Source organism: Poecile atricapillus, chromosome 17 (assembly GCF_030490865.1).
Source record: "Poecile atricapillus isolate bPoeAtr1 chromosome 17, bPoeAtr1.hap1, whole genome shotgun sequence".
NCBI classification, from domain to species: domain Eukaryota; kingdom Metazoa; phylum Chordata; class Aves; order Passeriformes; family Paridae; genus Poecile; species Poecile atricapillus.
The window spans coordinates 1200788-1225433 of NC_081265.1; the positions used below are offsets into that span (position 1 = coordinate 1200788).

At 62.0% G+C, this 24646-nt stretch overlaps 4 protein-coding genes across 8 annotated transcripts; 1 reads left to right on the forward strand and 3 right to left on the reverse strand.

Annotated features, from left to right (window-relative positions):
- Positions 1 to 568: 568 nt before the first annotated feature.
- On the forward strand, positions 569 to 4028 carry BTBD17 (BTB domain containing 17). The gene is made up of 2 exons (XM_058852046.1): positions 569 to 2065; positions 2493 to 4028. The coding sequence occupies exons 1-2, from the start codon at positions 1572 to 1574 to the stop codon at positions 3571 to 3573; spliced, it is 1575 nt and encodes a 524-aa protein (XP_058708029.1). The 5' UTR covers positions 569 to 1571; the 3' UTR covers positions 3574 to 4028.
- Positions 4029 to 4959: 931 nt separating this feature from the next.
- On the reverse strand, positions 4960 to 10028 carry DNAI2 (dynein axonemal intermediate chain 2). Its single transcript, XM_058852044.1, has 11 exons — positions 9846 to 10028; positions 9577 to 9738; positions 9371 to 9495; positions 8718 to 8860; positions 8054 to 8167; positions 6731 to 6870; positions 6407 to 6529; positions 5900 to 6126; positions 5623 to 5758; positions 5399 to 5545; positions 4960 to 5309 (listed from the first exon to the last, which is right to left on the reverse strand). The coding sequence occupies exons 1-11, from the start codon at positions 10026 to 10028 to the stop codon at positions 5049 to 5051; spliced, it is 1761 nt and encodes a 586-aa protein (XP_058708027.1). The 3' UTR covers positions 4960 to 5048.
- Positions 10029 to 10954: 926 nt separating this feature from the next.
- On the reverse strand, positions 10955 to 17883 carry TTYH2 (tweety family member 2). Of its 4 annotated transcripts, none has more exons than XM_058852043.1 (15): positions 17639 to 17883; positions 16969 to 17141; positions 15642 to 15753; positions 15130 to 15350; positions 14956 to 15051; positions 14802 to 14874; positions 14647 to 14716; positions 14453 to 14508; positions 14270 to 14362; positions 14101 to 14193; positions 13879 to 14021; positions 13594 to 13779; positions 13434 to 13512; positions 12998 to 13010; positions 10955 to 12123 (listed from the first exon to the last, which is right to left on the reverse strand). In XM_058852043.1, the coding sequence occupies exons 1-15, from the start codon at positions 17765 to 17767 to the stop codon at positions 12080 to 12082; spliced, it is 1581 nt and encodes a 526-aa protein (XP_058708026.1). In that variant the 5' UTR covers positions 17768 to 17883; the 3' UTR covers positions 10955 to 12079. The 4 variants fall into 4 exon arrangements, with proteins under 4 accessions (XP_058708026.1, XP_058708024.1, XP_058708023.1 ...); XM_058852041.1 differs by having other exon boundaries at positions 12998 to 13015; XM_058852040.1 differs by lacking the exon at positions 12998 to 13010 and having other exon boundaries at positions 10955 to 12663.
- Positions 17884 to 18533: 650 nt separating this feature from the next.
- RPL38 (ribosomal protein L38) lies at positions 18534 to 20434 on the reverse strand. Of its 2 annotated transcripts, none has more exons than XM_058852068.1 (5): positions 20242 to 20434; positions 19996 to 20027; positions 19543 to 19603; positions 18850 to 18972; positions 18534 to 18631 (listed from the first exon to the last, which is right to left on the reverse strand). In XM_058852068.1, exons 2-5 carry the CDS (start codon positions 19996 to 19998, stop codon positions 18606 to 18608), a joined length of 213 nt encoding a protein of 70 aa, XP_058708051.1. In that variant the 5' UTR covers positions 19999 to 20027; positions 20242 to 20434; the 3' UTR covers positions 18534 to 18605. The 2 variants fall into 2 exon arrangements, with proteins under 2 accessions (XP_058708051.1, XP_058708050.1); XM_058852067.1 differs by having other exon boundaries at positions 20221 to 20335.
- Positions 20435 to 24646: the final 4212 nt, after the last annotated feature.

Here is a 24646-nt window from a genome sequence, read left to right on the forward strand (position 1 = left end):
CGGCAGTGGGGAAGGGTCTGCTGTGTCCCTGCGAGCCGTGCTGCCTCCTCTGTGGGGTGTGTCCCCCCGCCCGGGGTCCTGGGTCCCCACCCCACGGCGCCACCGGGGCCGCAGCCAAAGCGGGGTTGGCACCACTTGGCTGACACCTCGCTGCCCCTTCCCTGCTCACCCAGCGCCACCCCAGCCTGCGCCTGTGGCCCCGGGGCTTTGGGGGAGCTCGGGTGAAGCCCCCCGAGAGGTGTGGGGGGCCAGGGAGGCGGCGCAGGGCGCACTGGCGGCCTCTTGGCTGCAAAGGCTGGGAAAAGGGCAGGCAGTTCCTGCCGGCAGCGCGGATGCCATGGTGATGGGCTGCTGCCGGCATGAATACCCATGAGCCGGGGGGAGCGGGAGGCCACCGAGCTGTGCCCTGAATGCAAAGACCCCGGCACAAAGGGCCGCGGCCACGCGTGGGGGGCTCCGGCGCGGCGGTGCCAGCAGCAGGTGCCACACGGCGACGGCCCCGCGCCGCGGCAGCCCGGGGTGCGGGGCTGGGGCTGGGGGTCAGGGTGGGATGCAGGGAGGCTGGAAGCGGTTCCCGTGGCAACGGCCGGTCCCAGTTTCCACCAATCGATGCGGCGGCGCGGGCCCGCGGGCCGGGAGGGCGCGTGGCCTACATAAGCCCCGGGCGAGCAGCGTGTGCCGCACCCGGCAGATGCGCCTGCGACGCCATGGCCAGGCTGACGGGCACCCGGCCCGTGGCCACCCGCCGCTGGGGCTGTGCCGCCGCCTTCCTCCTCCTCCTCTTCACCGTGCAAGCCGGTAAGGGCGGCCGCGGCGGGGGGAGGCGCGGAGGGTCCCCGAGCCGTGGGTAGCGCTGCCCTCGCCGGGTGCCGGGGTGCGGCTCGGCGGCTGATGGAGAGCTGAGCGCGTCTCGCCGGCTGCCGTCGGGGTGCCGGGAAGGGATGGAAGTGGCTCCTGGATGTGCTGCACTCTCGGAGCCGGGTTGTGCTCGCTGGTGCCCCGGGGAAGGGCTCGGTGCCGAGGGCAGACAAGTCCAGCACCGCGGGGTACAGGGAGCCTGCTCCCCTTCCCCATCCCCGCTCAGCCGGACTTAAGCCGGCGCTGGGAAGGGTAATCCGTCAGCAAGACGGGATTTGAGAGGCAAGATGGGTTTGAGACAGACGGGGCCAAATTCCTCCTGGGGGAAGGATGCTCTGAGGAGCGGGTGGGAGTGGTGTCAGGAGGGAGAGGAGGAAAGGAAGGAAGGGTCCCTGTGCCCACAGGAGCATGGAGACCCCTGTTCCACATTCCCAGATCCCTCTCCAGTCCCTGTTTGGGATCCCAGCACGGACCCGCGGTGACACGAGTGTCCCTGCTCGGGAGCCCATTCCTGGGTGAGGGGCAGAGCGTGCCTGGCTCCCCACACCCTCGGGCTCTCTGTCCCCCCGTGTATCCATCCGGGATGCGAGGGATCAGGGCAATGCCCGGGGCTCGCTCTGCCCACAGCGGGGACGGGATCGGGACAGGCAGACCGGGCTGAGAGCCAGTGCCGCCGGCACCCGGCCATTTCCCAGCACACCCCAGCCTGGGACATGGTGGTCTCAGCCCTTCTGCTGCAGAAAGGCAGTTTTTTGGCTCTCAGGGACACAAATGTCCCCACGTCCTTTGTTCCCCCACACCCCCTTGGCACCAGCAGCCCTTTGGCAGTGGGGGAGCAGAGGCGGGAGGTGCACAGCCCCTCGGTAACCCCACCCCACCTCAGTGCCTGGGACTGGGGTGCAGCTCTGGGACGGTCCCATCTCCCTGCAGCCCAAAAAGCCGACTTTAGCGGGGACTCCACGGCGGCCACCATCAACCACTCGCTGACGCTGCTGCAGCGGCTGCAGGAGCTGCTGCAGAACGGCAACGGCAGCGACTCGGTGCTGCGGGTCCGCTCGGCCGCCTCCGACGAGCCCAAGGTGTTCCACACGCACCAGCTGCTGCTGAGCCTCCAGAGCGAGGTTTTCGAGAGCCTCCTGCGCAACCAGAGCGTCGTGACCCTGTACGAGCCGCCCGAGACCGCCGCGCTCTTCGAGAAGTTCATCAGGTGCGTGGGGACCCCGCGGGATGGGGAGCTCGGGAGGATGCAGCTCCCCTGGGAGCCACGGGGAACTCCACGGGATGGGGATGCCCAGAGGGATGCAGCCAGGGAAGGGGGATGTTCCTTGGGAGCCACAGGGACCTCGCGGGATGTGCATTTTGGGAGGGATGTACATTTTGGGAGGGATGTACATTTTGGGAGGGATGTACATTTTGGGAGGGATGCAGCCCCGGTGGGAGGATTCTCCCCTGGGGACCATGGAGACCACACGGGATGGGAACACCCAGAGGAAAGCATCCAAGGAGGTGGGATGCTTCCCTGGGAACCCTGTGGGGTGGGAATACTCAGATGAAAGCAGCCCAGGGCAGCTTCCCTGGGAACTGAGCTGCCAGGGATGGGTGTCCCAATGTCACCACCCTGCGCTCTGCCCCAGGTACCTGTACTGCGGCGGGGTCTCCATCCTGCTGCACCAGGCCATCCCCATGCACCAGCTGGCCAGCAAGTACCGGGTCTGGGGGCTGCAGCGCGGTGTGGCCGAATACATGAGGACCCACCTGGCCAGCGAATCGAGCCAGGGCCACGTGGTGGGCTGGTACCACTACGCCGTGCGCGTCGGCGACGCGGCGCTGCAGGAGAGCTGCCTCCAGTTCCTGGCCTGGAACCTGTCGGCGGTGCTGGGCAGCGCCGAGTGGGGCTCGGTGAGCGTGGAGCTGCTGCTGCTGCTGCTGGAGCGCTCTGACCTGGTGCTGCACAGCGAGCTGGAGCTCTACACGGCCGTGGAGGGCTGGCTGAGCCGCCGGCAGCCCGAGGCGCCCGTGGCCGAGCGGGTGTTGCGCTCCATCCGCTACCCCATGATCGCGCCCAGCCAGCTGTTCCGGCTGCAGGCGCAGTCGGCGGTGCTGGCGCGGCACCGCGGCGCGGTGCAGGACCTGCTCTTCCAGGCTTTCCAGTTCCACGCTGCCTCCCCGCTCCACTTCGCCAAGTACTTTGACGTTAACTGCAGCATGTTCCTGCCCCGCAACTACCTCGCGCCCAGCTGGGGCTCCCAGTGGGTCATCACCAACCCGGCCCGGGACGACCGCAGCACCAGCTTCCAGACCCAGCTGGGGCCCAGCAGCCACGACGCCGGCAAGAGGGTGACCTGGAACGTGCTGTTCTCGCCGCGCTGGCTGCCCGTCAGCCTGCGCCCCGTCTACTCGGACTCGGTGGCGGGCGCCATCCAGCCCGTGCGCATCGAGGACGGGCGCCCGCGCCTCGTCATCACCCCGGCCATGAGCAGCCCCGACTTCGCCGGTGTCAGCTTCCAGAAGACGGTGCTGGTGGGTGTGCGGCAGCAGGGCCGCGTGCTGGTCAAACACGCCTACAGCTTCCACCAGAGCTCGGACGAGGCGGCCGATTTCCTGGCGCACGCCGACCTGCAGAAACGCACCTCCGAGTACCTCATCGACAACTCCCTGCACCTCCACATCATCATCAAGCCTGTCTACCACTCCCTCATCAAGGTGAAGAAGTAGCGAGGCACAGCTGGGTCCTGCCATGCTGGCCCCAGCACCATGGGGGGAACGCTTGGTCCCGTAGGTAGATGGGGGTCCCCTCGCTGGGGGGCTCCAGGGCTGTGCTCTGCACTGCCCACCCCTCCCAGAGTGTTCCCCTGCCACATCCTGTCCCCATCGCTGTCCCTGGGGATGGAGGATGCTGGGAGCGCCCCAGACCCATGTAGGGGGTGCAGGAGGTGAAACGTGGAGCCCACGGGCACATCAGAGCCCCCAGTGGGTGCAGGGACAGGGACAGCCCATCCTTCCTGTGAGGCAGCCCCGGGGTCCCTCTGTGTGGGCAGCTGGGTCCAGCTCAGGAGCTGCCCAGTCTGGGGGTGAGGGGCCCATCAGCCTCCCCCAGTGGAGAAGGGGTGGGGGGCAGCTGCCCCATCCCTGTCCAGGTACCCCCACCCCTTTCCTAATAAAGCAGAAAACAAGCGTGGGACGTGTGGGGCATCTTTGGGGTGACAGCTCAGCTCCTTCTGGTGGAACTCCTGGGAAGGAAAACACCCATCCAGGCATGGATGCATTTCCCTGTGGGGATGTGGACCCCTGCTTGGGATGGGTTTGGCATGGGGACAGCTGGCCCTGGCAGGGCTGGCACAGGGCGCTGCACAGGCACTCAGGAGGATCACAGAGGTGTCCCCAGTGCCTGGGGAAGGGACACAGCAGCACCCCCAGGGCTGGGTTGGGGTGTGAGGGAACCCCCAAACCGTGTCCTGGCATTGCTCACCCACAGGTGGGTTCAGCCCCCTGAGCAGAGCCTGGGGAAGGGTCCTGCTGGGGGGCTCCCCCTCAGCCCACAGAGAGCCACCTGTGTGATGTCCCCATCGCTGTGACGGCAGCTCGTTAATGATTAATTAAGGGGGGGGGTGAAGAGTTGGGGTGGCTGCCGGTTCCACCAGCAGGGCTGTGTTTACCCAGCACTGATAACCCAGCCCGGGGGCTGCTCCTGTTGCCACCAGGGCTCTCCAGCTGCCACCAGCCACCCTGCTGTGCCCTGCTCCACGGCTGGGGACACTGGGGGACACACTGTGGGTGCCTGGCTGTGCTCAGACACTGGCTTTGAGTGTCCTGGGTCAAGGAAAGGACAGGAGGAGCAGGAGGACGTGACTTTCCCAGCCTCTGCTCGACCCTGCTGTGACAAAAGAGGAAATGTGACGTGGAAAGTGCCGGTTTATTCACACCAAAGAAAACCAGGATGCAAAGGCCAGGGAGCAGCTGTGGGGTCAGGGGGCTGTGCAGAGTCCCCCACTCGCCACCCCAGGAGGGAGGAGAGCCCAAGAGAGCTGCCCAGCTTGGGGATAGTGGCCTCATCCCTGCAGCAGCTCTGGCATGGAGGGGAAAGGAAGGCACAGCTGGAGCACACTGACCTTGGCATCCTCCTACTCTTTCTCCTGCTCTTCCTGCTGTGCAGCTGCCTCGCCCTCTTCACTCTGAAAGACACCTGATATTCACCCTGTCCCCTGCCCTCGGTGGGGTCCCTGCCATGGTGGCCACTGTCCTGTCCCCTTTACCTCTTCGGGGACTTCCATGCCCCTCCTCCGCCTCTCTGCCTTGATGTTGGAGAAGAAATCTGCTTGGGCCTGCTTGAACACCTCCTGGGGATCCTCCTGCTCCTCTGGCTTGGCCCGCAGCCTCTCCTGCTCCCGCAGCAGCCGCTCCCGATATTTGTCCTGCAGCACCTTCTCCCGCCTCGCCTCCCGCTCGAACATCTGCGGGGAGATGTGGGGCTGAGGGGTGTGGGGGGCACAGCACAGGGCTGCAGGCAGAGCGTGGGGCTCGGCTGGGACCTGGCACATACTGTGGAGGTCAGGGTCTTCTCGTTCTTCCGCATGGTGCAGAGGCCTGGGGAGATCTCCAGGAGGGACACGGTGCCCTGCCTGGTGCCACAGCCAATGATGCGCCCGTTGTCCTGCGAGCACAGGCTGAGCAGGGGATCGTTGGACACCTGGGGACAGGGCACAGCTGGGTGGTGACACTGGGCCTTGTGGTGATGCGAGGGTCCCAGAGGTGCTGGGGACTCACCTTGAGGCTGAGGGAAGGTTCTTTCTGGTGGAAGAGGAAGTCCCAGATGTCCAGGGTCCCGTCCGACCTCGCGGTGAAGAACACGGCTGGCTTCACGGGGCTCCAGCACGCGTCCAGCAGGTAGGAGGTGTGGTACCTTCCAGCAGAGCCACCCCTCAGCCACGCTGGCACTGCCCTGCCTCGGTCACCGGCCCATCCCAGCACTCAAACCCCACTGCCACCCACCCTGAGCGTGCTCTGACACCCTGGGGATGATTTCTGGCCCACTGACACCTACTTGGTCTCCATAATTGATGATGAATCCATGAGCTCCTCTGTCCAGATGCGAGCAGTCCAGTCACCGACTGACAGGAAGACTTTGGGGAAGAAGGGGTTCCTGGTCACTCTGTAGACAGCCCCGATGTGGCTTCTGAAGATGTTGGCGATTTTCTCGGGCGGAGTCTTGGCGTCACGGTTGCAGGAGATGATGATGCCCTGCTCTGTGCCCACCAGGAACTTGGTGGGCTGGGGTGGGAGCAGGAGGGTGCAGCTGTCAGCAGGATGGAGACCCCATGGTGTGGAGGGCAGCAGAGGATCCTGCTGCAGCCAGAACCCTGAGACCCACCACCACTGGGGGTTTAGGGACTGAAATGCCAGCAGGACCCCCTGTTTTTGGAGCACATCAACCCCCAGTTCTTCTGAGGGCATCTTGGCCTTGGGCTCACAGGGGTGACCAGACACTGCCCTGTGCCCAGCTGGGCTCCCCCTCCTGCCCAGGCTGAGGTGTGGGCACAGGGACACCCACCAGGACAGGTGCAAAGTCCAGGGAGCTGGCACCCAGAGCTGCCTTCAGCTGATCTTCCCGGGTGATGTCCAAGATCAGCCTCTCGCTGGGCTGAGACATCTTGCGGATGTCCCACCACAGGACCTGTGGGGACAAGGCGTGGCAGGGGCTCTGGGGACAGCTCCCAGCACAGCCAGAGGTGCTGGCACTCCTGGAGCCCGGCAGCTGCCCTGTGCCAGCCTGGGACACCTGGATCTTGTGCTGCTGAGGGGCAGAGCAGGCACAGGAAGCTCTTTCAGGACCCCTCAGGAGCTGCTGACTCCTTGCCCTGGTCCAGCTCCTCACCTGCCCGTCGGTGGAGCCTGAGAAGCACTCGGTGCCTGTTCGGGAGGGCAGCCAGAACGCTCCGTACACGGGGTCCCTGTGGCTGAACTCCACAGGGGTCATCTCCATGGGCAGCCCTCCTTTCCTGGTGTCCCAGTACACTGGGAAGGAAAAGAAAAGCCCTTTCCCAGCTCCTTTCCTTGTCACGTTTCTCCCACTGTCCAAGCTGGAACCTCAGCAAACCTCACCCAGTGACCGTCCAGAGTGGTGGGAGAGGTGGGAGCACAGCACCCATCCTGCTCATCCCCTGGATTCATCCATCCATCCATCCATCCATCCATCCATCCATCCATCCATCCATCCATCCATCCATCCATCATCCATCCATCCATCCATCCATCATCCATCCATCCATCATCCATCATCCATCCATCCATCCATCATCCATCCATCCATCCATCCATCATCCATCCATCCATCATCCATCCATCCATCCATCCATCCATCATCCATCCATCCATCATCCATCATCCATCATCCATCCATCATCCATCCATCCATCCATCCATCCATCCATCCATCCATCCATCCATCCATCATCCATCCATCCATCCATCCATCATCCATCCATCCATCCATCCATCCATCATCCATCCATCCATCATCCATCATCCATCATCCATCCATCATCCATCCATCCATCATCCATCCATCATCCATCCATCCATCCATCCATCCATCCATCCATCCATCCATCCATCATCCATCCATCCATCCATCCATCCATCCATCCATCCATCCATCATCCATCATCCATCATCCATCCATCATCCATCCATCATCCATCCATCCATCATCCATCATCCATCATCCATCCATCCATCATCCATCATCCATCATCCATCCATCCATCATCCATCCATCCATCCATCCATCCATCATCCATCATCCATCATCCATCATCCATCATCCATCCATCATCCATCCATCCATCATCCATCATCCATCATCCATCATCCATCATCCATCATCCATCCATCCATCATCCATCCATCCATCCATCATCCATCATCCATCCATCCATCCATCATCCATCATCCATCCATCCATCATCCATCCATCATCCATCATCCATCATCCATCCATCCATCCATCATCCATCATCCATCCATCCATCCATCATCCATCATCCATCCATCCATCCATCATCCATCCATCCATCCATCCATCCATCCATCATCCATCCATCCATCATCCATCCATCCATCCATCATCCATCCATCATCCATCATCCATCATCCATCCATCCGTCATCCAGGCTGGAGCAGAACTAACCCCCCTCACCTATCTGCCCGTTGTAGCAGCCTCCCAGCACGTGATGCCAGTCCTTGGGATTGTACTCCAGGGTCACCACAGGGGACGAGGGCTTGAGGACGAGCTCTGGGGTGTAGGGTTTTTCTGCCAAGGAGGGATGAGTGAAGAGCAAAGGGGGAGGGCAGCCCCCCAAAAGCAGCCCCCAGCCCACCCTGCTGCCCCCACCCCGTTCCCTGACACAGACATGCAGGATGAGGTGCCCATGTCACTTCATCCTGGGGTGACATGGAGACAGACACCCCAGTACACAAATCTGCATTGTCACCCCTTTTCTTTGTCCTTTTCACTCCAAAATGCATCAGGTGTGAGCCAGGCTTGGACAGATCAGGGCAAGTCTCATCCTGGGCACCTGCTGCCTCTTTCTTCCTTCATTGCCAATTGAACCACATCAACACAAGACCCTCATCCGAGGCTCCAGGCTCTGCTGCCTGTCCCGGCTCCAGGGCCGTGGAGTGGGATTTTAGTGATTATTTCCCACCTTCCAGCTCCTGTTTCTCCCTGTTTCTGCACTGCTGTGAGGGCAAAGCAGGGGGCTCCCCCCGTGACCCTCCCTGGGGTGCTGCAAGGCCTCATCCCGCTCTCTGAGACACAAAGAGCTCCCCTGAGCTCCTGGTGGGATTGCCCTTGCCCTTACCCAGATCCCAGATGTAGGAATCAAAGTTCATGTCCTTCCTGCTGTCCTGGAAGTCCAGGCTGCAATAAGCCACGGCCACTGCCCTGTTGGCATCAGGGTGCCAGGAGAGGTGCGTGGCCATCCTCCTGGGCATGTTGGGGTCCCTTTGGGGAGACACATCAGCCAAGACAGGTCAGTTGGCAAATCCCTGGGATGAACATCTCCCAGAGGGAATTGTGGGAATCACAAGGAAACCAATCTGCAGCCCTCAAGCCTTGAGTGCAGGAAATGATTCTCCTGGGGGACTGGGCGGGGGGAGAAGAGTTGATGAGTTCATCGTCTTTCCAGTTATACCTTTCTAAAAATCCTATCATCTTACTGGATCTGACTCCTAAACACCCTTGATGTGGAAATTAACCTTTGAGGCACCAAAAATGAGAAGGAAAATCCAGAAGCGCCATCAGGAGATGCTCAGAGCTGAGTCTGACCCTGGTTCCCAACCCCAAATCAGCTGGGCAGGGCGAGGGGCAGGGATGGAGTGATGGAGCAGGGAGGGCTCTCCACCCACAAACAGCACCAGAACCATCCCAGACTCACTGGAATTTAACTCCTAAAGTTTTCCCACTTTCTGTGAGGGTGGTTTGACCTCTGGTGAGCCCCCCCAGCTGTGCTACCTGAGGACATTGATGGTTTTGGCTGAGGGCTGCTCTTGTTCCTCATCTTCCTCCTCCTCTTCCTCCTCAAAATATTCCTCGTAGATGTCGATGGTGTTGTTCTGCCTGATGTAGTGCTCCATCAGCTGCAGGGACAGCATGGCTGTGTCCATGGGGGGCTCTGGGGGGCTCAGGGGGCCCGGGGGGGGATCAGGGCAGGGTCTTACGGAGCTGAGGCGCTGGACACTCCTGGTGTAGACCTCTTCCCTCTCCACCTCCTCCCGGTAGCGGGTGGTCAGCTCCGAATTCTTGGGGTCGATGTGCTTGGGCCACCCCCCCTCCACATGGTTCACACCCTTGATGGCCACCTGTGCCCGCTCCGTGTTCACCTGGGCATGGGGACACGCAGGGCTCAACAGGTGCCTGACACACCTTGTCCCCTCAGGCCGGCTGACATCCCGGGATGTCCCCTCCGCCTTCTCTGTGTCCTCCATACCTCGTGCAAGGCCATGACAGGGCCCTCCTGCACCGCAAAGTCCACGGGGTCCTGGGGGATGAAGTCTTCAGCCAGGCTGGGGTTGGGTGGGATGTCCACGGTCACCTCGGCCAGGAAGTCCGAGAAGCTGCAGGGCCGCCCGAACTCGCTGCGCTTCCGCGTGTACTCGTACTTGATCTCCATGGTGGGAGGGGATGGGAAGGGCTGGGGGGACTGGGGGTGGAGGGTCCTCAAAGGGAGCCCCAAAAAGGAGTGGGGGCCTCAGGGATGGAGAGCTCCAGAGGGAATGGAGGGCCTTGGGGAAGCCTAAAAGGGAAAAGGGGCCTCAGGGAGGAAGAGAGAGTTCCAAAAGAGAGTGGGAGCTTCTGAGAGGATCCCAGAAGGGAGTGGGGTTTTCAGGGATGGACAGATGGATCTGGAAGGGGGTGGGGATCTCAGGGAGCTCCAAGAAGGAGCGAGGGTTTCAGGGATAAAGGACCCCAAAAAGGAGTGGGAACCTCAGGGAGATGCAAATGTGAACAGAGACCCTGTAGAGGAAGGATGCTAAAAGAGATGGAGAACCTCGGGGAACCCCAAAAGGGAATGGGCTCTGGGATGGAGGACCCCAAAAGGGCGTGGGGATCCTTTAGGGCCCCAGAAGACAGTGTGGGCCTTGGGAATGTCCCAAAAGGGAACAAAACCTTCAGGGAGCCCCAGAAGGACCCCAAGGGAACAGGAACCTCGGCAAACCCCAAATGTGAGCAGGGATCCAGTGGAGGGAGGACCCTGAGAGGGCCTCTAAGGGCAGCAGGAGCCTCAGGGAGCCCCAAAACGGAGGCGAGCTGCAGAGAGGGAGTGCTGAAGCACCCAGGGTAACGAGGGATCCCGGTGGGGCCCGGTCCCGTCGGGGCCTGACCGGGGACGCGTCGCTGTTGCCAGGCAACGGCTTGAACACCCAGTCACGTGACACAGGCACAGCCATCACGTGACGCATCCAGCGACGCCCTCCCCGAAATGGCGGCGAGTCCGGCGTCACGTGACCGCCGCCATGTTGGGAAGGTCAACTCAGAGGCGCCCCAAACATTGATTATCCCCCCCAAAAAAACCCGCACGGGAGAGATTAATTTAGTCCAAGTGTTTATTATCTTTTCCCCGCAAAGGGCACATACAAATCCAGCCGGACTCCAGCTCCCAGCCGGAGTCCTTCAGTTAGTTCACATGCGGTTACAACAGCTCTTCTACCAGTACCTTTACATGGAAATGTTAAAAGCCAAAAAAATAAAATAAAAAAATCCCTCGGGATTTTCCCCAAGGGGAGGGATGCTAGTCACGGGGAGTATGGAGAGGGGGACTCGGGCGGATGTCCTGGCCCTGGGTGGGGGCACAGCCACTGCCCTGTGTGCACCCTTTGGGGGTGTGGGTGGGATGGGGCAGGGGGTCCATCCCTGCTCCAGGGGGAAGGGGCCTTTCCTGGGGCTCCGTGTGCCAAAGGACAGCCCCAAAGGACCATGTTCAGCTTGTGCTGCTCTCTCGGCTTGTCATCCTGGGAATTGGGGATGAGCCCCCAGGGGTGGCAGGTCCATGTTGTCCCTTCCCAGGGATACCCCAGCAGCTCCTCTCCCAGGGGATCTGTGAGCACTCCAGGGCTGCAGGAGGAGGGGAGCCTGCCCCAGCCCACACCTGCCCTGGGGAGCCAAAAAGAGCCTAAACCCACCCAAAAACCTGCTAGAAACACCACCGCAGTGACCCCTGTCTGGAACAGAGCCAGCACCTCCCACAACCCCAAATCCTGGGGGGCAAAGCAAAGGAAAACCAGCAAGGCCAAGACATCCGTAATTCCTGTGCCTGGGACCGCTCCCTCCGGCCGGGGGGCAGCGAGGGGGGCACGGGGAGCTGGGATAGCCGGGAAGGGGGGTCGGGAAGGGGTTGGGATCACTAGTGGTTGGTGCTGCATTGCTACGGGAGCCCCTGCCTGCACCCAGAGGCAGCGTGTCCCGGGATTTGTGCTCCAGAACATTCCCGAGCTGGCGCAGGGACGGGAGGAGACACCGGAGACCCCTCCGTGCTCCCGGGAGCCCGTAAGGCAGCAGGGTTTGGGTCCGGGGGGCTGCCGAGGGGAGGGGGGTGCTGGGGGGCTCCAGGCTCGTCCTCCAGCCCCCGCCGTGTCTCCTACCACGCCTTCTCTCTCCGGGGTCTTTGGTTTCCCCAGCGGAATCTCCTGCTAGGCCGGGAAGTCGCCGCGGTGCCGGACGTGCTCATCGGTGACCGCCAGGTACGTGGCTCTCATGCTCGGGGAGTACTGGGGGGCCACACGGGGGTCAGCACCCCAAAACTCCCCAGCCAGCCCCTGCGCTGCCCCGTGGATTAATCCCAAACTAATCTGGGCATGGAAAGGCTCAGAGCCTGTTCTCAGCTTCTCTGAGGGCTGGGGGATATAAAACCACCCCCCTCCAACACACCAGGACCCTTCAAGCCTGTCCAACTCTGCTTCATCCCTTCCCACCTTCATCCTCCACCTTCCCAGCTCCAGCCCAGCAGCAAATTCACCCCAAATCTGCCCCTGGGGTGTGTCTGTGGGATAGCAGCGAGCCCAAGCCTCCAGCCCCTCCAGGATCGCATTCCTCCAGGATTTCACAGCAGGGAGCATCACCCCAGCCAGGCATTAAGGAAGATTATTTTGAGTTTGTTATTCTGGACTCGGAAAGTCTTTCCTCAGGGATCTGAATCCGGGGTAAATTAGACTATTCAGGGCTGGGAGAAGTGCTCCAATTAATCCCCCCCACTCGGGAGGAGGCTCTCGCCAGCTGCCAGATCTGTGAGATGGGATCCAAGCCTCCACCTGATTGAAAAAATCATCCCTGGAGGAGGGGGGCACAGTATTCCTGCCATGGCAGCATTCCTGGAGTCACATCCTGACTGGGAGGAGTTTCACTGCTCCAGGGATGGAGATGGGGACCAGCATCCCAATGTGTGGGAGCTGAAAATCCTGGAATGTGGCTGGGCACAAAATGGGGCACAAAATGTGGCCCTTTGTCCCCCCTCCCTGAGCTCTCTGCATCCCAAAAGCCAAGCAGGAGAAGGGGATGAAGGGAGGTGTGGAAGGGTGAGGAGGAGGGGAGAACCTCCAGGATAAGCCCCAGGATAAGGAGGGAGAAGGAAGTGGCTGAACTTACTCTTGATGGGCAACTTAGCTCCAAAATAATGGATGCAAAAATTAAAAGAAATCACAAAAAAAAAAAAAAAAAAAAAAAAAAAAGACAAGGAATAAAAAAATAAAGCAGCAATACCAGACAGGGCAGGATTAACGAGCAGGGAAATGGGAATGTGAAGGGACAGACTGCAAGGAGCGTCCTCTGAGAGCCAGAATGGAGAGGAAACACAGGGGAGGGAGGGGAAGGTTATTTTGGTGTCCCCCAGCATGTGGCTGTGCCCCCTCCCCATGGGTAGCCAGGAACTGAGTTAGAGCCGGGCAGGGGAGCCAGGGCAGGAGGGACCCAGATCTCCCCTCCCTGTCCCACCCCGGCCAGCGGCTCTCGGTGACCCAGAGCAGCCACCCAAGGTGACCCCCCTGGGGTGTCACGAGGATTTGGCGTCTGTTGGCCATCGTACCGTGGGGGGAGGAGAGCCTCTGCCGATGAGGGGCACGTTCTCGTAGCGGGGGTTCCCTCCGAAGAGCACGGCCTGGTTCCTGGGGGGCACAGGCAGACCCCCGTCACCGCCCGTGCCCAGCACGGCTCCCTGCCCGCCCCGGGGGCTCGGGGGGTCTCACATGTACTCGGAGACGGGGGCGTTGGACACGGTCTGTGCCGGGGGGTGGAGGCTGCTCTGGCTGCCCAGGCTGCTGCTGTAGCTGCAGAAGCTGCGCAGCTGCCCCCGGGGCGGGTGGTGCGTGGCGATGCGCCGGGCCTGGGGGTTGAAGGGGTCCTCCTCGTCCATGTCATCATAGTCCCGCTCCCTGTGGGGACAAGGTGCTGGCACACACGCCCTGGCTCCCAAAGGCCGGCTCTGTGGCCACGGTGAGGGCGGGGGGCTGGGGCAGGGGTCTCACACCCACCGCCCGGCCAGCTGCTGCCAGGCGCGCGGGGCCGCGCAGATCACCGTGGAGAAGGCGGCGGCCGCCAGCAGGGAGAAGAGCCCGAGGTAGAGCAGCCCCTCCACGCCGTCATAGCAGATCCCGATGAGGCCATCCAGGTAATCCTGGCAGGACACGGGCAGGGAAGCGCTGCTGGCACCGCAGGGGGACCCCAGAGCTGGTCCCCAGCCAGCCCCTCCTCACCTTGTGCAGCCCCCGGCAGTCCAGCAGGGCTGTCAGCTGGTGCAGGCTGCTCTCTGAGGAGTTGAGGAGCTGCTGGACAGCCAGAAGGTCTTTCTGTGGGAAAAGGGGGGGTCAGGCAGCTCTGGGGAGCAGAAGGAGGGATGAGGATCCCTGTTCCCCCCTGCTGTACCTCAGCTGTTGGGAAGAGGGGCAGTGCATACTGGATGAGCCCCTGGATCTGGATCTGCATGGTGGTCAGCGAGCGCTGGAACACGGTCAGAGCCTGCAGGGAGGAGTGGGGAACAGTCACAGACCCCTCCCCAGCCCCAGGACACCCCCAGCCCCAAGGGGGGAGTGCCCCCTGCCCCTGTACCTGCTGGAAGGGGCTGCTCAGGCTCTGGTCACAGTACAGGTAATAATGAACCACCTCTGCAGAGAGAATGGGAACATCAGCAGGAGCATCCCAGGGCACAGGGAGCCGTTGGGGACACGGTGGCAGTGGGGGGCACTGGACCCCTGGCTGGGTTTTGGGGTCCTGCCCGTGCTCACCTCACAGCCAGCTCTCACCTGCGCTGATCTCATCGTCTGTCTGGTTCATGATGAACTTGTCTGGGGCCACGCAGAAATCGCTGGTGCCCTGTGGGGACAGAGGGACGTCCCTGATGCCCACAGTGCTCAGCACAGCCCCAACCAGCCCTTCCCTCCCCTCCTGCCCCACTCACCACCGCGGCCGCCGTGTCCACGGCCAGGGAGGCCCAGCTGAGGACCAGCATGAGCAGCCCACAGCACAGCATCCTGCAGGGAGAGCGGGGAGCACGGGTGGGGAGCATGGCTGGGGGTCCCCACGAGCCCCACGACCATCCCCAGGGTACTCACATGACCAGGAGGCAGCGGGAATGCTTGGCCAGCCCCAGGCAGGCCAGCAGGCAGACGGTGAGGACGAGGATGAAGAAGAGCAGGTAAGCCAACCACCTGTGTGCAGAGGAAGGCTCTGTGACACACAGCCAGCTCCCCAGCCCTGCTGGGACACCCCGGAACGCTGGAGCTCACCGGTAATACTCCACATAGGCGACCTGTCCCGACAGCTCGGTGAGGTCAGCGCTGACGCCCCGCCAGGCCGGCAGCCCCTGGAGCTGCAGGGCAATGCTGCTGGCCAGCTGCTGGGTGAACTTGAGGGTCTGCACGTAATCCCCCCGCGAGGCCAGGAGCTCGTTCAGCCGCGCCAGGTGCTGCTCCAGCCCTCCGTCCATCTGCAGCGTGGTGCTGGCAACCTGCGCCCACCGGGATGGTCAGCACCCACCAGCCTGCCAGAGCTGCCCCCATCCCTGGAATGCTCTTTCTTCCACCCCGCTGTGCCCAAGCTGGATCCATCCTTCAGAACAGCCCTGCCATGGCCCTGACCCGGCCCTGCCGGGCCACAAAGGTCCCATTCTGTGGGGTGACGTCACCCTCCCGCGCTCGGCACGGCACGGCCAGCCCGAGGGCTCGGCTGGATGTCCCTCCCTGTGCTTTTACCAAACCCAGCACAGGGCATTGATGCACCCTGGGGACTGCAGCCCTACCAGGGAGTCGATGCCAGTGAGGGTCTGGTTGGCGTGGTCCAGGGCATAGAGCAGCTGGAAAACCCCGTCGTTGGTCTCGCTGTTCCCATAGAAGCCGATGCCAACGGCCGCGCTGTGGGCAGAGAGGGGACCCCGATGAGAGGGGAGGGACACGCTCACCCCGCTGGACAGGGGACACTCCCCGGGGTGTCCTGCTTTTGGGGCAGGGCAGAGACAAAGAGTGGGACAGGGACAGTGCCATGATGGGAACTTGTTCCTGCTGGTGGCCAGGGGACAGCCGGAGCCACTCCGTGGGCATGGTGGGTTGGAAGCTCCTCCTGCCAAACCCTGAGAGATTGAGGGCAGAGGGGCTGGGCCAAGCAGATTAGGGGGATCCGCTGGAAGCGCTGTGGCTCCTGATTAAACCTTCGGCTGGGAGCTGAAGCGGCTCCAGGCCCTGTGGCGAGCTCCCTGCAGCTGCTGCAGAGCTCCCCACGGAGCTGGGATGGAGCTCAGGGCTGGCTCCGAGGACAGAGGTGCCCATGGCCGTGTCCTGAGCACGTGCCCACACGTGGCACACAGTGCTCGCCAAACCCCGGTACAACCGACAGACACCGGCCCACTAATGGCCACTGTTAGCCCTGGCACAGCCACCAACGGGCTGCTGGGGGGGTTCAGAGCCCCCGGGAGCTGCAGAGTGGCTCTCTGCGGTGGTGGGGGGGCTGGGGGAGCTCGCTGAGCTCATTAGTGCTGTTTCCCTGTCTCTCTGTTTCCCTGTTCCGTGCGAGGCTCGCAGGCAGCCATCTCGCTCCGCCCCGGCCAAGCGGCCCCTTTGTCTGGAGCGAGGGTCGTGGCCAGGCAGCCACAGGGGCCCGTGGCCCATCCTGCTCCCCCCCAGGCCACCAATGCCAGGGGACACTCGGGACAGCTGCCCTGAGGGTCCTCCCAGCCGTGGCTGTCCCGAACCGAGGTGGGCTTGGACAGCCCCCAGAGCGGTGCCGGGTGAAGAAGCGTCGTCCCCTTGTCTAATTGTTGTGGCTGCAATTAAGGTCGGGCACAAGGGAGCTGCCAGCTGGGTCACGCTGCCGCCCGCCATCTGCTCTGGGCTGGGATTAGTGATCGGCCACGTTCCCGCCCGGGATTAGCCGGGAAGGCGGCACAGCCGTGACGGGGACGGGGATGGGGCTGGCCCGCAGCTGGTCCCTGGGGCTGCCCCAGCAGCTGCACGGGAGGAGGCAGGGATGGAGCGCATTTAATTGAACAGATCTAATTAAAGCGACTCGCGGCTGGAGTGCAGAGTCCCCTCGGTGACAGGGGGACAGCACCGGGTCCCTGTCCCCGTCCTCACCAGCAGATGAGCCCGGCGGTGACGGCCATCCAGGTGACACAACACGAGTGGGGCCGCTTGGTCTCGGGGTCCTGGTCCCTCTTGCAGCAGCACAGGCAGATCAGGTACACGATGAGGAAGAGGAGGTTGAGGCCGAGGCACACGGCGGCCACCAAGCCCAGGAAAAGCAGCGACTGGAAGGAGAGAGGGGACAGTCATCAGCCGTGACCCGCTGGTGTGCCCGGGATGCGGCCGCGTTCAGCCCCACGGGACTGTCACGTGGGGAAGAGGAAGTGTCCCTTGTCCCCATCCCTGTCCCCATTCCCACGCAGGGCCCCCGAGCCGCGGTGGCCGAGCCGGGGGGTGCAGCCGCCGCTTGCCGGGGATGTCGGGGCACCGGGACCCCGGCGCTGTCCCCCCTCCCCATGCAGGGGTCACGGCGGGCCCGGGAGCGCGGGGCAGGGGCTCCGGAGGAGCGATGGAAGCGCTGGGGCCGGGAGGGGAGCGGCGGGGCCGGGGGTGCCGGTACCGGCTGGCCCGGGCGGGGGGGGGCCGGGCGATGAAAGGCGCTTTGTGCGCCGTGAGATCAGAGCCGGCGCCGGGAGCCGCTGGGGAGCGGCGCGGGGAGCGCGGGGCGAGCGGGACCCAGCGCGGGGAGAGCCCGGGGGGCGCGGGGGTCCCGGGCCGGTACCTGCTGGTAGTCGGGGTCCTGCGGGCGGAAGGTGCTGGGCACGGGCTGCAGGCTCGGGCCGCGGTGCGGGAGCCCGTGCAGCCAGGCCGCCCACCAGGGCGCCAGGTAATCGGCACGGGCGGGCCCCATGGCGGGCCGGGGTCGCCGCGCTGCCGGGCGGGGGGCGGCGGTGCCGCCACGCCGCGGGCTCTGCCCGCCCGCCCCGGACCCGCCCCGGCACCCACCCACCGGCACCGGCACCGCCCCCCGGGCCCGCCCCCGCCAGATGCGCCGTGTCCGCCGCAGGGACGCCGCCAGCGGGACACCGCGACACAGAGCTCCGGCGGGACGGGCACGGCACCCGGTAGGGCACCGCTGTACCGGACACCGCGCACAGGACACGCTGTACCGGGACACCGCACACAGGACACCGCACACAGGACACGCTGTACCGGGACACCGCACACAGGACACGCTGTACCGGGACACCGCACACAGGACACCGCACACAGGACACGCTGTACCGGGACACTGCACACAGGACACCGCTGTACCGGACACCGCTGTACCGGGACACCGCTGTACGGGACACCGCGCACAGGACACGCTGTACGGGACACCGCTGTACCGGGACACCGCACACAGGACACGCTGTACCGGGACACCGCTGTACGGGACACCGTGCACAGGACACACCGCTGGCCCCCTGTGCCAGCCCGGGCAGGGCCATCCCCACCTGTCACCCTACGGCCACCCACGAGCAAGGCGGTGGCTCAAGGTCTGGTGCCCACAGGTACCAGGAGCGACCCCCGGGCCCCTCTGATGGATGCAACACCAGCCCCAGGACCCTGGAATAGCCCCGAGAGCCCTGGAGTGGCTCCAGGGCCAGGAAAAGCGATTTGTGAAACACCAAACGTGACATTTCGAACAGTTTTTTATTTATTTTAACAAACACAGAGAATCCAACAGGTACCCAGCTGATCCCGGCTCACTTCAGCTCCTTCACGGCCAGACCTGGGGAGGAGAGAGAGGACGTGGTCTGAGGGGGGCTCAGGAATGGAAAAGGGGTGCCTGGAGCCCTCCAGCTCCGCAGGGACACCCAGCACTGACCCAAGGCACTGGTGGTGACACCAGTTCCAGGGACACTGGGAACTGCAGGGACACTCCCACAGGGAGAGGGCTCTCACAGCCCCTCTCAATCCCAAGCATCCAACACCAGATTCCCAGGATACCTGGGGGCAGTGACTGCTTCAGCTTCTCAGCCTTCTCCTTGTCGGTGATGACCAGGGTGTAGAGGTACCGGCTGCAGCGCACCTTGAACTTCACATTGTCCTTGTTCTTCTTGATCTTGACAGCTGTGGGGTGGAGGGGACAGCAGGGACACCCCGGTGTCATCCCTGGGAAACCCAACCCGCTCCCTTCCCCGTGCAGAAACCTCCAGCTCCATCCAGAGTGGGGATGGGGAGGGAAAAGCTGCTTGAGGGCTCTCTCAGTGCTCAACTCTCCCACCAAAACATTCCCGAGGGATCCTGCGACAGCCAGATCCAAACAAGCGGGAAAAGAGGGAAAACTCTTCCCGTGTTGTTGAACAGTGAGATGAGGCAGCTCTTCATCTCAATTATCCTCATTTTGTGGTGGCAACAAAAATCCCCCGTTGAGGATGAATCACCCGTTGTGAGAGAACTCCCAGCGCTCGGCATCCCCCAGAGCAGGGGGATATTTGGGAATTGCTTCTGGTGAACTGTGCCTGAGGTTTGGCCAAACAGCCCAGGATGCCTGGGAACACCATTCCCCAGGAGAGCCCAGCCCGGACCCCAGGAGTGACCTCGGTCACTGCCACAGCCACACCAGGCGCCCCCAAGCCAAGGAGCTCCTCAGTGTCCGCAGGGACGTGCTGGAGCATCCCATGCTCCTGCCCCACTCACACTTGGCGTCCTTCCTCCGCGCCGTCAGCAGGAAATCCTTGATCTCCTCAATCTTGCGAGGCTGCAAAGCCAAACACAAACGCGTGGAGTCACGGAATGGCTCAGGCTGGAAGGGACAGCTCACCCAGTTCCATCTCCCGTGAGCAGCGGCAGCTCCCGGGCCTGCAGCGCCTCCAGGGATGTGCTCTCCGCACATTCCCAAAGCTCATTCCCCAGGACCCCCGACCCATTCTGCAGCACGCCCACAACCCGGCAAGCCAGGGAGCCCCAAATCCAGCCCTCCCTCACCCCCGGGGACCCCCAAATCCACCCCTCCCTCACCTCCGGGGACCTCCAAATCCACCCCTCCCTCACCCCCGGGGACCCCCAAATCCACCCCTCCCTCACCCCCGGGGACCCGCACCCTCCCCTCCCTCACCCCCGGGGACCCCCCGCAGCCCCCCGGCCGCTCACCATGGTTCCAGCCCGGCTTCGGTTGCTCCAACCTGCGGCACAAACGAACCAAGATGGTGTCAGCGCAGCCCCCCGCCCACCGCCTCCCCCGGCCGCCATCGGGTCCCCCCGCGCCCCCTCCTCCCCCGTGCCCGCCCCGGTGCCGCCCGGTGCCGCCAAGCCGCGGATGGCGGCGGATTCCCCCGTTCCCCCCCCCCCGGGCTCCCCCCGGCCGCCATCGCCCACCCGCAGCCGCCGCGCACACACCGGAAATGAGCGCGGCACTTCCGCATTCGGGCCTTTATTTCCTACGGCGCGGACGGCGGCCAAAAAGCTCCCGATGGCGATGGCGGTGATGGCGGTGATGGCGGTGGCGATGGCGGCGGAGGCTCAGGCCGCAGGGCGGGCGGCGGAGGCCGCGGAGCGGATCCCGGGCAGCTCCAGCCTCCCGGAGCCAGCCGGGCACGGCGAGCAGGCCGGGCTGCTTGCAGTTCCCGAGCCTCGGGATCTCCCCGTTCCTCCCCAGCCCTGCTCCCGGGAGGTGCCGGTGCCCGGGTAGGGCTGTGATGGAGCGGTTTCACCACAAGAGAGAGCTTCAACCCCGCCGAAAGCCCCAAAAACCACTCAAACCACCCCAAAAACCATCCAAACCACCCCAAAACCATCCAAACCACCCCAAAAAACACTCAAACCACCCCAAAACCCATTCAAACCACCCCAAAAAACACTCAATCCACCCCAAAAGCCACTCAAACCACTCCAAAAACCACTCAAACCACCCCAAAACCCATTCAAACCACCCCAAAAAACACTCAAACCACCCCAAAAACCACTCAAACCACCCCAAAAACCACTCAAACCACCCCAAAACCATTCAAACCACCCCAAAACCATTCAAACCACCCCAAAAACCATTCAAACCACCCAAAACCCATTCAAACCACCCCAAAAACCACTCAAACCACCCCGAAACCACTCAAACCACCCCAAAACCATTCAAACCACTCCAAAACCATTCAAACCACTCCAAAACCATTCAAACCACTCTAAAACCGTTCAAACCACCCCAAAAACCGCTCAAACCACCCCAAAAACCACTCAAACCACCCCAAAAACCACTCAAACTACTCCAAAAACCACTCAAACCACCCCGAAACCACTCAAACCACCCCAAAAACCATTCAAACCACCCCAAAAACCGCTCAAACCACCCCGAAACCACTCAAACCACCCCAAAAACCATTCAAACCACCCCAAAAACCATTCAAACCACCCCAAAAACCACTCAAACCACCCCAAAAACCACTCAAGCCACCTCAAAACCATTCAAACCACCCCAAAACCATTGAAACCACCCCAAAAACCATTCAAACCACTCCAAAACCATTCAAACCACCCCAAAACCCCGGGCAGAATCCTTGGGGATGGGTGGCGAGGGGCAGGAACGCCATCCTGTCGCTGTCCCCGTCCCCAAGGCGGATTTTTTTGGGGGGATGCTCCCCAGGGATGCTGGATGGGGTCACCACCCCCCAGTACCTCCCAGTATCACCCCAATCCCGGTTACTGGGGTGAAACCCGCAGTTGCCAGCCCAGGGCTCCCACCCAGGAGGTGATTTTAGGGTGGGATCCTTCTCCCCCGCCACCAAAAGAGCTTTTTAATTGTTTGATTTACTTATCTCCTCTCTGATGGGCTGATCTACTCCGCTGCCTTTTAATTGCTCCCAAACTCGAGCGGTTTTTCATGTTTTAAGAAATGCTGAATGGTGTAATTAAACCCCTGGCAGCGTAAATCAGCGGCGCGGGCGGACGACAGCCCCGAATTAAAGCTTTTGGCATAACAATAAAACTAAACTGGCATGAAAAGTGCCCGTTTTGGCACCAGCGCTGAATGCTGATGCCCAGGGGGGCTGAGGCACCATCCAGGCACCCCAAAATGCCCGGGGTTTTTGTGGGATCCTGGAATGATTCGGGTTGGGAGGGAGATTAAGGCTCTCCCTGTTCCTTCCACATCCCTGGAAGTGTCCAAGGCTGGGTTGGGCGTTTTGGAGCAGCCTGGGATGGTGAAAAGTGTGGGGGTGGAATGGGATGAGTTTAGGGTCTCTTCCCACCCAAACCATCCCATGACTTCATGATCCCTTCATTTGTGCCGTTAATGAAGATGTGGAGTAACACAGGTCCCAGTGAGGACCCTGAGGACTCTGAGCCACTGACCAGGAGCCTCTGGATGGGGACATTCCAACCAATTCCTCATCCATCCACAATCCAGCCATTTGTCTCCCAAAACTGCCTCACCATGGGAGCAGGGGAAGGGGCTGGGTGTGGGGTGCCCCCTCCCCTGCACCCCTGGAGCAGCATCATTCCCACCCTTCCCAGGGAAAGGAATCGCTTTTCCTATATTAATAATATTTAAAGCCGAGTGGGTGCCTAAATCAACAAAAATAATTCATGAGAGTCATTAGCTGCTCAAAGCCAGGCTCTTTTTACGACCGACTTTAAATTAAAAAAAAAAAAAAAAAAATTAAAAAAAAAATAAAATTAAAAGAATCCCAACCCCAAACCCCACCACGTTCGGAATCCGCAGCTTTTCCAAGACATCAAATGCGTTTCCTGCCGCCTCCCCCCCGGCCCGGCTCCACCGCCAGAGGAAATTCAATTAACGGCCTTAATTCACCCTCCGACTGCCAGTTTTAGATTAAAAAAATCCTTCGGATTCTGCTCGGGAAGCGCCGTGAAAGGATCGGGGAGGGGGGTTTGAACCTCGTGGTTTGGGGGTGCTGTGAAGCCCCTTGGTGTGGGGGTTTGGTGGACAGGTCAGTGAGGACCCTCCTCCTTCCTCCTCCTCCTCCTCCTCCTCCTCCTCCTCCTCTTCCTCTTCCTCCTCTCCAGCATCTCCAAAGGCTCCGGGAGCTGCGAGTCCATGGAGTCACATGGAGGAAAAATGAGATTCCAAACGCACCCCGAGGTTTCCCATCTTCCCAGCGCCCCTCTCCCTGCGCCTGCGGCTGCTGCTGTCCCCTCTTGGGGACCTGCTGGCACAGCTTTGGGGTTAACAATTTTTATTTGGGTTTTTTTTTGGTTCTGCTCCATCCCCGGATCCCGGGGCGGACAGAGATGGAGGGAGGGGAAGCTCCGGAACCCCCCATGGGTCAATTATCCGTAATTAGCATGTCCTTAATGGAGCTGCAAGCAAGAGGAACCTCGGCAGGGCTTTGGGGCTGGGGTGGCACCGGTGGGACAGTGAGGGGGGGTCCCTGTGGCAGCTGCCGGTGCCCCCCACAACAGGAGAGCCAGAGAGCAGGGAAAGGGGGGAAAAGGGGGAAAGGCCAGGCTGGATGTGACTTGGAGCAGCCTGGGACAGTGGGAGGTGTCCCACAGCAAGGGATGGAGCTGGCTGAGCTTTGAGGTTCTTCCAACCCAAACCATTCCATGATTCTGCGCTCAGTTTCAGGGTCCCACAGCAGGCTGGAGTGTGGGAGGTGGCCCCGTCCTCGGGAGCAGGGACATCCCACGGGTGCTGTGCCCCACTTTGGGCTGAGTTTGGGGACACGAGAGGCTGAGAGACACGGCTGGGATGTGACAGATGGAGCTGTGCACCCCGACACAATTCCAGGAACATTTAGCCTGGAAAAGACCTCCAGGACCGAATCCAAGCTGTGCCCCATCCCCACCTTGTCCCAGCCCAGAGCTCTGAGCGCCACAACCAGCCCTTGGACACCTCCGGGGATGGGCACTCCAGCCCTCCCTGGGCAGCCCCTGCCGTTATCTGAGCACCTTTTCCATGGAGAAATTCCCCTGAATTCTTCCCAACACGTGTCTCCGTGTCCCCACACTGTTCCAGGGCGGTGGCACCGCGCTGGCACCGCTGGCACCGCTGGTTTGTTCCTCCAGCCCCCGGTGTCCCTCGGAACAACGGCTGTGCCTGGAGGTGGAGGTGGGAGCTGCCAGAGGGAACAGGAGACTCGACAGAACACGTTCACTGGAGATTCGGGTCACAAACTGCACCAGGAATTGATTTCTCCCCCAGTTTACTGGAATTTCTCCCCCCGGCGCAGAGGAGGAAGGTGGATTGCCCTCTCTGCCGTGTGCAGGGAGCATTTATCACTACCAGGGGCAGGAATCTCTCCCCTGTCTCTCCCTATTTCCCTTTTTTCGCCTCTTTCACTCTCATTTTCTCCTCGCTCAGATCTCCATGCGGGGCCCGGCGGCGCTGCCGGGAGCCGATCAATCCGCTCCTAACGCAGCTCCCCCGGCCCCATCCATCACCCCGAGCATCCGGAGCTTCGTGGGCAATTTGGGGCCCAAACCAGCCCATTTGGAGGCTCTGTCATATTTTCTCCGTCTCTTCCCCTTTTGTTCCGTGTTCGTGGAGGACAAAGGCGGGCGCAGGCTGAGGGGGGAACAGGCAGAGCTGAATCCCAAGAAACAAAGCGCCTGTTTTCATGGAAATGCCCTGGAAAGGAGGCAGCAAATTTGGGGAAGGGGGAGCACAGGGCTGGGGAAAGGTCTGGGAGGGAGTTGAGTTCAGTGTTGGCATCGTGGTGCGGCCAGAGCAGGGAAAGGAAAGGATAACTGGGCTGGAAGTTTGCCTGCAGGCATCGGGCACTGTTTGAAGCTCTGGAATACAGATAAATTTTTTAATTAGGGATGGGTTGGGCCGGATCCTGCCCGGGCA